Below are 12,302 nucleotides of genomic sequence, written 5' to 3'. Positions count from 1 at the left end.
GAATGGTTGTTTGTCTTGTTTGTCTCTATGTGGCCCTGTGATGGACTTGCGACCCGTCCAGGGTGTACCCCGCCCCTCGCACAGTGATTGCTGGACATGGGCACCAGCGACCCCCGTGACCCAAAATGGAATAAGCGGGTAAAGAAAATGGATGGATATATATATATATATATATATATATATATATATAGCTCTGGGGGGCTAATTTAATATATATTAGCTCTGGAGCTAATCACATATACTGTATATAAGCTCAGGGGGGCTAACATCATATGCAGGTGCTGGTCATAAAATTAGAATATCATGTAAAAGTTTATTTATTTCAGTCATTCTATTCAAAAAGTGAAACTTTCATTCAACCTTTATTTAGACAGGTAAATCCCATTGAGCCTCGAGGACTCAATTACAAGAGAGACCTGATTTCAACAAAGAATGATGATAACAATGGACAATAACGACAACAATAAACAGTTAAAAAAGTCATACAATTTTTTTTTAGCATATAGGATGGCTAAAAAAAAAAAAAGTAAAAAGAAAAGAAAAGTAACAAAAAACAGCTAGATTCTAAGGTGAATGTAGAAAACTAAAAACAGGAGCATGTCTGCATTGGTCCCTGCCAGGAGTCCAACAGATTCTTAAAGCCACTTAGAGAGGTCAAGGTCGAGAGCTTCAGATCTTTTTGTAAGATATTCCAGGAAACAGGAGTAGAGTAGGAGAAGGCCCTTTTGCCTAGTTCAGTTAGCACTGAGGGAACACTGCCGGTAATGATGTCCTGAGAGCGCACGCTGTAGCTGCACTCACGCAGAGACATGGAGGAGATGTATGAAGGCAGCAGACCAAGAAGTGATTTAACGATGAAAATGTACCAGTGAGAGAGTCTTTGTGAAGTTAATGATGTCCAGTTAACCAGTGAATACTGGGTGCAGTGGTGGGTACGATAATCACAGCCAGTTATGAATCTTAGTGCAACATGATAGACAGCATCCAACATCTGCAGGGTTCTTGTAGGAGCGTTCATGTAAATAATGTCACCGTAATCAATTGAGGGAAGGAAAGTCACAGATACAAGGCGTTTTCTAGAATTCAGAGTTAGACAGGATCTGTTTCTGAAAAAGAAACCCAGTTTAACTTTCAGTTTCTTTACCAAGTTTTCCACATGGAGCTTAAAAGAGAGATGCGAGTTGACCAAGATGCCCAAATTTTTGTAGGAATCAACAAATTCAATGGGGACACCATTTGAGGATGAGATCAGAGGAAGAACTGCTGGGACCAACTTCCTATTTGAAAAAAGCATCCCTTTGGTTTTGTCGACATTTAGGATAAGTTTGAGGTGGAACAAATCTGTCTGGATGTTGTTGAATGCAGATTTCAAAAGCTGGAAAGCCTTAGCAACAGTTTTAGCTCGACAATAAACAACTGTGTCATCAGCATAGAAATGTATGGATGCATTAGGGGTGTTTTTATCTACATTATGGATGTAGATTGTAAAGAGGATTGTAGATTGTACAGCACTCAATACTTAGTTGGGGCTCCTTTTACCTGGATTACTGCAGTAATGCGACGTGACATGGAGTTGATCAGTCAGGCGAGTTTGCTGGCCAATTAAGAACAGGGATACCATGGTTCTTAAACTAGGTACTGGTAGCTTTGGCACTGTGTGCAGGTACCAAGTCCTGTTGGAAAATGAAATCTGCACATCCATAAAGTTGGTCAGCAGCAGGAAGCATGAAGTGCTTTAAAATTTCCTGGTAGATGGTTGTGTTGACCGTAGACCTCAGAAAACACAGTGGACCAACACCAGCAGATGACATGGCACCCCAGACCATCACTGACTGTGGAAACTTGACACTGGACCTCAAGCAATGTGGATTCTGTGCCTCTCTTCTCTTCCTCCAGACTCTGGGACCTTGATTTCCAAAGGAAATGCAAAATTTGCTTTCATCAGAGAACATAACTTTGGACCACTCAGCAGGAGTCCAGTCCTTTTTGTCTTTAGCCCAGGTGAGATACTTCTGACACTGTCTCTTGTTCAAGAGTGGCTTGACACATGGAATGCAACAGCTGAAACACAGGTCTTGCATACGTCTGTGCATGGTGGTTCTTGAAGCACTGACTTCAGCTGCAGTCCACTCTGTGAATCTCCCCCACATTTTGGAATGGGTTTGATTTCACCAGCCTCTTCAGGGTACATTTATCCCTATTGCTTGTACACTTTTTTCTACCACATCATTTCCTTCCCTTTGCCTCTCTATGAATGTGCTTGGACACAGAGCTCTTTGAAAGACCAGCCTCTTTGGCAATGACCTTTGGTGTCTTGCCCTTTTTGTACAAGGTGTCATTGGTCATCTTTTGGACAACTGTCAAGTCAGCAGTCTTCCCCATGATTGTGTAGCCTACAGAACTAGACTGAGAGACCATATAAAGGCCTTTGCAAGTGTTTTGAGTTAATTAGCTGACTCTAGTGTGGCACCAATTGTCTTCAACATTGAACCGTTTCACAATATTCTAATTTTATGAGCTACTGAATTTGGGGTTTTCATTAGTTGTTAGTTATAATCAACATTAAAATAAATAAATGTTTGGAATATGTCAGTCAGTCTGTGCGTAACAATTGAATATAATATACAAGTTTCACTTTTTGAATGGAGTTACTGAAATAAATCAACTTTTTCATGATATTCTAATTTTATGACCAGCACCTGTGAAGTAGCTCTGGAACTAATGTGAAAGCTGAGTCATTTATTCATTTTCTGTCAACGGGCTCTGGTTCAAATTAAAGGGCTGAAGGTCAACCTTTCTATGTCATTTACCCAGAATGCATTTCAATGTAAATGAAGTAGTGATGTTTGTGTGCCAATAATTTTTAGCAATTATAAAAATTAACAGCCTACAGTATTGTTACGGTCTTGTTTTATAACTGAAGTAGTTAGACAAATAATGTTATTAACTTACTTTTTATATATATGAATGTTTCTGTTCAGTGTCCTGAGATAACTTCTGTTGTGACTTGGCTCTATATAAATAAACTGAATAGAATTGAATTAAAGTAAGGCACATTGTTTCAACTAGTGGGTCCCTTCAAAACATATCTTTTTATTATTGAATAAAGTTTTTCAAACAAACTCAAGTTGTTAACTTATAGGCAATGGTGAGCATGTACTAATGTGTCTAATATGCGCTAAAGTTGGATTCATCTTTGTCTTGTCCCAGGACTTTGTGAAACTGCACCAGAAATGGACCCAGAAGCTGAAGACCTGGACCATAGTGGACTACTCTGGTCAGGCTCAGATGGTTCTCAGGAACTTTGTGCTTCTGAACCTTTAGCAGAGTCTTACGATGAAGACAATGACAGTGGGTCCCCCTCAGACCCACAGAACCCTGATGTATCCAGGTCTGACCCTGACTCTCCAATCTGCCCACATGAATCCAGAGAGACAATCACAGAATCTCCTCGCATTCAAACCACTCAAACATCAACACCCTCATCCCCAGAGCTTCAAGGCAAGATTTCCCGGCAACATCTGCAGCCTTCATCCTCCTCCTCTCTTGGCAGTGCTGCTGACATGATCCAGGTCCTGACCCCGAGCACAGAACAGGCCCAAGAAACCAGAGATAGGCAGGGCCCTAGGATTGAGAACAGGAGTGTCGAATCTTCAGAGGAAGGAGGGAGTGCCGAAGCACCTCCTGCTTCTGTGTTCTCTGGAATTTCAGACGAGAATACTGAGCAGGCAGGGAGGATAAACTTGGGTGCTGACGGAGATCTCGGCAAAGCAGACAGGCAAAAGCTGAGACAAACACGTAAGTATCTGCCTTAACCCTTATTTTGATATTTCAGACACTGAATGTCCAGACTGTGCAGTTTCCAGTTGTAATTTGAAATGATCATGGGATTTGTGCACAAATTAGAGACTATTAGTGGTGGCTTCAATGCATAAACTCAAGTTTCAAATTACAAAAACTAAAACTGTATTATTATTAATTTTTGCCTGTATTTATTCTAGTAATCTTGTGACACTGAAAGATTTGGCATAAACACTGAATAACTTGTGGTTAACACAATGGATGCTGCTATTTTCATGATATTACGTAGGATCTTTTTGAGGTGGACTTAAGGGGAGAATTCCCACGGCTTTATTAGTCCATGCAGGATAAGAATAAAACAGGACCATATGACGAGGCCGGCAGGAGCAGATTTGACAGACACCAACATGTGTCTCTCTCTCTCTTTGGACTGTCACTCGATGCCTTTTCCAACTATAAGACGTGACTGCAATGGAAAGTGAACTCCTCACTTTCCTTCCCTTACAGATCCCTCATGGGTTAGCTGTAAGTAAATATGATGCTTTTATTAGTGTGCTTAGTTCAGCAAGAGGGAGCTTGAAACATTTTACTTGTCATGCTGGCTTCAAATAAAAATAGTGAAACTCTTCAGGTATTTGTCTAGTGAAGTATTTTTATCCTTTTAATTGACTAAAGGGTTTTCACTGATGACATAATGTTTGCTAACAGTAGTTTTTTATGCTGATCAACACCCCCCACCCCCTTTCTGTTCTTTTCTTTGTGTCGTTTTTTGTTTCAGGCCTTGGTCATAAAGAGAGCCAGTCAGAGAGACATGTGAAGGAGACCAAGTCTAAATGTAGGAGAATTGCCCAGCTCCTAGCCAACGCACCCAACCCCCAAAACAAGGGAGCTGTGCTTTTCAAAAAACGTCGTCAGAGGGTCAAGAAGTACACCCTTGTGAGTTACGGAACCGGTGTTCACCCCCTCGATATCTTTGACCCGATAGAGGGGGAACCTGGCAGAGTTGGATCAGTTGAGTGTAACTTTGTGGCTTCGAGTGATTCAGAGCTCGAGGAGCAGTTTTCTCTTTATCACCAGCAGCATCACTTGGGTCTAAACTGGGGACGCATCCAGGATATGGAAACACTGGCAGACACAAGAGAGAAGGGAGTTTTGATGTTCGATCAGAGACGCAAGCGAATGGATGACCTCGGGTCAGAGCATGAAGAACTGATGAATAAAGGATTGACTGAAATGAGCGTACAAGAATTGCAAACATCCAGATCGCAGAACATTTACGACAATAGGAAAAGTTATGTGCTCTCTTATTTAGATAACCATGAAGATATCCAGCAGGTGAACCACTCCTCCGCTGTGCCAAAACCTTTGGTGCCAAATAGGACTGCAAAACCTTTCCTGGGATTTCAAGATGGCTCAGCTGCTGCAACTGCAGACATGCCTGTTCCTGCCACAAAGATGCATGAGCCAAAATTCAAAGTACCTGTACCGATAAACACTAACCCAAAGGTTTGGTCACCAACTGGAGACATCATAGCCTCAAGAGATGAACGAATCTCTGTGCCAGCTATCAAGACCACCATCCTACCAGAGTTTAAACGGAAAACTGCCAATAAACACCCATCCGTGTCAAGAAAAGAATCAGAACTTCACATTCAGAACAAAGGGGATAGGAGGTCTTACATTGAGTCTGAAGAAGACTGTTTTAGTTTGGGTGCTGAGGCTTGCAACTTCATGCAACCCAGAACAATAAAACTCAAGAATCCACCTCCAGTTGCCCCAAAACCAACCATCGACCCTGCCTGCCCACCTTGGATGATGAAGAGTTCTTCAAGTGAGCCCATTAACCCTTCAAGAAGTCCGGTGTCACAGCCCTCCCACAGTCCTGTCAGGCCCCACAGTCAGCAATATTTACAGCAGCAAGATTGGGCTCAGCCTCAGCAGGTGGCCAGCCATTGGGCATCGGATCCAACACAGGCAACACTTCAATCAGCTGCCAACGCCCGGGTTCCAATCAGCTCCTCTTCTCTGCTTCATCTTCAGCCAACCACAAATATCTGGAGTCAACAGCCGTCACAGTCCCCTGTGAGTATGCAGGCCCGTAGTCCTACTTATAGCCCACATTTAGCCTCAGTGAATAAGTCAGAGAGTGCTCCTCCACATGCAGGAAAACCATACGTCCCACAAGTTTCCCCAAAGGCACAAGTTCAAGTCAGAGGTAACAATCAGGCTGGTGATGGTCCAGCCATGGCAGGAAAAGGTGCAAAACTATTTGCCAAAAGGCAGTCACGGATGGAGAAGTTTGTTATTGAGGCTGAAACAGTGAAAGCTCACAAAACAAGATCCCCCTCACCAACCATGTCCCTCCCCAACTCTTGGAGATATTCATCCAATATTCGTGCCCCACCTCCTGTGTCATATAATCCTCTTCTGTCGCCGTTCCATCCTCAACCTGCAGCCAAACAACCCCCTTCCACAAGCCCTCAGATCAAGCCCAAAGAGAAACCTAAATCTGCCCCCAAGCAACTCAACGCTTTAGATATTATGAAACACCAGCCTTACCAGTTGAGCTCGTCACTGTTCACATATGATGCAACCTCCGAGGCCAAAAGTCTGAGCCCCAAACCAACCCCCGTGTCAAAGTTTGAAGTCACCAAAAACCTTAAACAAAAGTCTGCCTCCTCTCATTCATTTATCCCTTCTGAACCTGAGTCCCCTGCTAAATCTTCTGGATTGGTAAGTCCTCAAAATCCCTCCACTCAAAATGCAAGCTCAGCCCAGCCACTTTTAACTGACAAGCATTTGGATGAAAAGCTCGCTGACACCACTGCAGCTCCTCACACGAGCAGCCAGACAGCAGCGAGCGCTCGGCCTGCACGCACATCCTCCCAGCACTCAACCCCTGGCGACAGCATTGCTTCAGCTTTCTCTCCTGCATCTCTTATTGCCAGAGGCGTGCGTCAAATGGCTCCTCGGCCAACATTTTCTGCTAAGAAGCCGGGGGTGGCAGGAAAACAGTGGAAGCCTGTTGCTATGCTTCCTTCAGTCTAACACTGTACATGGTCATGTAGTCCGAGACAATAATTACATCATCATGCCTGTGACTCAGAGCTCCTGAAACATCTTGACAAATGGAAATGTTTAGACTTTTGCACTAAATGTAGACCTGACCTAAAGTTTAAAACAGTATGCAGCTACCAGGATATATGTAGCAGTTTACAAACTGTGATAATTAAAATTTTATCCACCCTTTCACAATAAAATAATCTCTGGACACAGGGAAGTAGGACAAATATCTGTGCCTCTAAACAGAAGAAGGAGGATAAAGTAAAATAATGTTAATGGTTCTCTGGAAGAGCCTTTAAATGTCCAATAAAATCTGCAGAGGCTTGCTCAGCTACCGCCTGTCATTTGTAGTTTATACATTTTTATTAGTAGTAGTAGTTTTTTATGTAATTTTTACATAGCAGAAATCCCTACACAAAACAAATAATTGTATTTCAAATGCAAGTGATTAAATAATCAGGGATAACAATAACTTACCTGTACAGTCGTAAATGCAGAGAACTTTAAATCATTTATTGTGTTTCTTAGGGGTAAAACCTACCTACACATTTCATTTGTGTGCACACAGTTCTTGATTCCTTCAGTCTCATTCCAGACTTTGATAATTTCAGAACAAACTGGAGCATCATTATTGTGATAAACTAACTCAAAGACTCCTAAATTATTCGAACAAGGACATGTTTTCCACATCTGCCATGGACATTTTGTCCAACTGTCAGAAATGTCACCTCATATTTTGTTTCCACTCGTTTCATCACTTATTGAACTCATTATTAAGATTAAACTCTGGGTGAAACGAGGGAAACAGCTGTCTTCTTCTGTCCCTGTGTGTTTTTCTGATGAAATTCTTGTACCTTCAGCTCTGTCTTGCTATTAAATTTCTTTTTTCCTTCTACTTGTGTTTGTTTTTTATATATCTCACATGCTCTGAGTGATCTGTTCTTCCTACTTTATGTGCCTCAGCACTTCACACGTTTTACCACTTTTTTCTCAACCACCAGCACTTATTATTCCAACTAACTTAACACGCTTCCTCGTAATATAAATTAGATTTTTGAAAATTAATATTATTTCTATTGGACTTTGTAAAGCTTCATTACAAACAACTGTAATCAAAAAGTTCACACATTTGGAGTTGGTGTGCTGTTTAATTCATAATTATCTTACCTGTTCTAGACAGTTCTTTCAACAACCTCAGTTTGGAGAAACTGACTTTATTTGTGACTGGCTGATGAGCTAATGGCTAGTCCAAGAGGAACCAGGATCAAAGTCTTAAAAATCTGTTTCTGAGATTTTATGACTTTTTTAATGATAATATTTCATAAACTTTTCTAAAACCGTCATTTTGACATTAGTTATTTTCAGTTATTGAAGACTGGTGCTGATAGAAGAAACAGCAGATTTATGTATAAGCGTGTAGGAGGCCATACAGCAGTACTATGCCGATGCAGGAATGCAAGACGGCGTAAGAAGATAAGCTAATGCTAGTTAAACTTTGCTTGTTTTGTCAATAAGCCCATTAAAGGCCTGCAGGCTGTTCACATCAAATCTAGGGCACCAGTCGGCCCCCATGGAACCACGGGCCTCTGGGTTCCAAAAATTAAGCTGGAAGTGGAATGGACTGCCCAATGCAACGACTCCGAACCCCCAGCTGAACCGGCACAAGCTGGACTGGGCCTTACAATGCAAAAGGGCTGTGCATGTCTTTGTATCCCTCATACTAATGTTTAAAGTTTAAATATTAAGGTCACTCAATTCACTCACTTAACTTACCTGAAAAAGCTTCCACGCCACCCCCACCCCCACCCCCACCCCCACCCCCACCCCCACCCCCAAAACGGTTAGTGGTAGTAATAGTGGATTTAATAAGTAATTCTTGTGTTTATGACTCAACATTACTGATATCATGGGGGTATAGCCTGGTTTGAGGAATATGAAAAGGCCTAGGCCCATTTAATGGTCCAGACTGGGGGTATACTATGGCCTGTTATACTGGGGGGGGGGGGGGGGACGGATGGATGACTGATAGATGATGGATGATTGCTGGATGGATGGATGATTGCTGGATGGATGGATGATTGATGGATGATGGATGGATGGATGGATGATTGCTGGATGGATGGATGATTGATTGATAGATAGATGAGGATGTTAGAAATTTTTGTGTTTAAACAGCGCTGGTCTCGGCTCTACTCAGTCCAGTCATTACAAATCTTAAAGCTGATGGATGGGTGGGTGGATGGATGGATGGATGGATGAATGGATGGATGCTTGATTGATGGATGATGGATGATGGATGATGGATGGATGGATGGATGGGTGGATGGATGGGTGGATGGATGGATGAATGGATGGATGCTTGATTGATGGATGATGGATGAATGGATGGATGGATGGATGGATGGATGGATGCATGATTGATGGATGATGGATGAATGGATGGATGGATGGATGGATGCTTTATTGATGGATGATGGATGATGGATGAATGGATGGATGGATGAAAACCAATGGGGATGTTACGATTCTTGGCTGTTGAAGCAGCTCTGGTCTCGGCTCTGATCAGCCCGATCGTTACAAATCATCTTAAAGCTGAAGTCTTTCAAAGACCTATCTACAACAGGTAAGATGATAATTGTTCCTTTTCCACAGAATCCTACCTCAAAATGTCCAACCCAAGCATCACCAGCAGCTAAATGACATTATAAATGGCAGCTAAAACAGTAAAACTAATTAACATCTAATGACTGTCTTGGACATTGTACAATAATTTAATAATTATCAGTCAACAATCTATTAAAATAAAATCCCATTTTGAACCTTTTTTTCTTTTCTGCATCAAAACATTTTTCAACAGCAGTAGATACCACTTTGTGACTATTTAAATATAGACTAAAATAGAATTAACTGTTGTTTACCAGGTTGTAAAATACGACATCAGATTATGACAGGGATTAAACTATGTAAATATTTAAGAACAACCCAAATCTGTTGTATAAAGTTACGTGTTTCAGATTAAAGTCAACCTTGTTGAAACAAACTTCACATTTTTCAGCTCTGCAAAAACAATATCTAATCAGCTTTAAAGCAGATTCAGAGAGATCTGACAAAGTATTCTTTACTCAAACGGACAATAAAAGCTGGAGAGAAAACCAAGATGGCAGACAAAGCAAAGCTTTTCATCTTTTCCAAACATTTCTTAACTGTTTGAACCAGGAGAGGGTAAGTTCTGAAATGTTTCTCATAGTTGTTGTTAAAATTATTTACAGTCTTTGTCTTATCTTACTCTGATATTTGCAGATAATTCTGGAGGACAACTTAAATCCTCTAAAAGCTGCTTGATGCTGAAAGCAGGATTTTCAAAATATAACATTGAAGATATGTGGCCAGAAATCACATTTTGAGGATAAGAACTATTGAATTAGTTGTAAATCTCAGAAGATTTGATTGTTTGAGAATAAATGTGCATTTATTTGTATTCTTGGTGTGAGACTAACCTAATTCATGGCTTCGTGGCACGACTGTTCCAACAAACTAAACTCTCTTCCTTCAGGCCTTTGCCAGGAGCCGCTCTCTGAGCCTGCAGCTCAACTCTGCGCCGTTTCCTGGACTTCTGTCACCTGTCAGCACACCTGGCATGAGGCCATCTTTAATATCTACTCAGAGGCAAACATCGTTTCATAGCAAACCGCCGTCTCCATGGGAGGCGGCATCCAGAAGCCCCCTGGGTTCCGTGGATGAGGCCTTCAGGTTCCTCAGCCTCCCTTTGTCTTCTGCTTCTGCCGGCGCCACTGCAGCGCACCAAAAGGTTCTGCCGGAACCCCCAGAGGACTGGAAGCGCAGGGTGTCTCTGGAGCCAGCAGCCGTGAGCAGAGGTTATCATCACCACGTGACCCCGGCCTTTCAGGCAGCGTCCACGAGGATGTTTCCTCCTGAGAGAGCGGCCTTCTGTGGGCCTCCTTTTAAACCCGCGCAGCCTTTCAGGCCTGTCGGGGCTGCATTCAAAGACAAGACGTTCAGCTGATGTCTCAAATGTAGACTGCAGCTCAGAGCACTTAGAAATCACATTTAGAGCAAAAGAACATAATTTAATGTAGCTACTGACTGATTTATTCATATCCTCTGCTGTGATTTTACTGAGATGCAATTAACGTAGAGCTTAATTTGTAAACTGATTGATGCTGGAATGCAAATAGCAGGCAGGTCAGCGGGGATGGGGGTGACTAGGTTCCTCCGATATAAATTTTTGAATAAAGTAGATGTGATTTCCTACATTTTGATGTATTTGAACAAGTTGTTAAACATCTACGTCTACCTACATTTGTAAACTCTCCTCTTCTGTCAAGCATCCCACCCCCCCACTTACTTGATGGTTCTGAGCCTGACACTGTCCCTGTTCATTGCTCGTTGTTGTCCAACTCCACATGTGAAACCTCCAGGCACCTCCTTCGTCTGTTCATGGCGGCTGCCTGTGGACTCCTGCCCACGTACGACTGCTTGGTTAGCTCAGCGCTCACCCCCACCACTCTTTAAGAGGTGGAGATTTTTTTAAGGGTAGACGCAGAAATTATACTTGAAGGGGCAGCTCATTTGCTTGTAAGTGGCTGTTATGTTTAAAATTAGTGTTTATGTAATTATTTTCAGTTTACATATCCATTATAAGTTTTCTTCATTCAAGGCAGTCATATTTGTTCACAACTTTATTATTAGTATACCTGAGAGTTACCGGATTCAAGCAAATAGTTACCAGTATGTACCCTGTCAAAATAAGAGAGTTCCCAGATACTGTTCTGGCAGGATCTGGTTCAAATTAAGCCCTGGGTTAACGAATGCAGACGCCTCTGAAAGAGTTGGACAAACAGAAAGGAAAGTGTAAATGGGACAGTCCTGAGGAGACAAGTTGAGTTTTAATGGTAAAAATAAAGTGATTTAGTCTCATGAATCTGTAGTTTAAATAAATCATGTTGGCAGATTACACAACTCATAAAACTGCTCAGAATTTTAACTTGAAAATAGTTTTTGTCGTTATGTTTCGCAGGTTTTAACAGCTTTTTGCCAGATTTCAGAATAAAGTATAAACTTCCTGTCTTAGCATATCAGCCAATCTGAATATCTCTTGGTTTTCTGTCTATTTTTTGTATTTTTTCTGGACTGCCACATCGTTACAAACACCTCGAAGATGAGCTGCAATTTAGTGAAGATGTTACAAACCTGTGAGATTTGGACATAATTTACTGTTTTTTAGTTTACTCAAACTGTCACGCCATGTTTAAAGTAGAAGGATGATTGTTGCGTGCACACGCTGCTGCAGTCACATTCATGAATATCGTGTGGTGTTTCATGGCTTCACACAACAAAATGGTCTTTCTTTGTTTTAGAGTTTTTTGTGTTGATATATTTAAACACTGGGCTTTAAACCTGTGCACTTTTCTTGTTTG

At 41.7% G+C, this 12,302-nt stretch overlaps 1 protein-coding gene across 1 annotated transcript; it reads left to right on the top strand.

Annotated features, from left to right (window-relative positions):
- Window positions 1–1,619: 1,619 nt before the first annotated feature.
- On the top strand, window positions 1,620–6,849 carry synpo2b (synaptopodin 2b). Its single transcript, XM_037674316.1, has 3 exons — window positions 1,620–1,635; window positions 3,211–3,798; window positions 4,580–6,849. The coding sequence occupies exons 1-3, from the start codon at window positions 1,620–1,622 to the stop codon at window positions 6,847–6,849; spliced, it is 2,874 nt and encodes a 957-aa protein (XP_037530244.1).
- The last annotated feature ends 5,453 nt before the right edge of the window (window positions 6,850–12,302 follow it).

This window comes from Nematolebias whitei, chromosome 3, assembly GCF_014905685.2.
Source record: "Nematolebias whitei isolate Nwh7 chromosome 3, NemWhi1, whole genome shotgun sequence".
NCBI classification, from domain to species: domain Eukaryota; kingdom Metazoa; phylum Chordata; class Actinopteri; order Cyprinodontiformes; family Rivulidae; genus Nematolebias; species Nematolebias whitei.
Note: the sequence above shows the minus strand (reverse complement) of the source record. Positions and strands in the feature narration are given on the sequence as shown.

Excerpts from the sequence above, each read along its gene's own strand:
- synpo2b (XM_037674316.1), top strand. Across the intron at positions 3,799-4,579 it reads GCAAAAGCTGAGACAAACAC|GCCTTGGTCATAAAGAGAGC; the intron begins GTAAGTATCTGC and ends TTTTTGTTTCAG.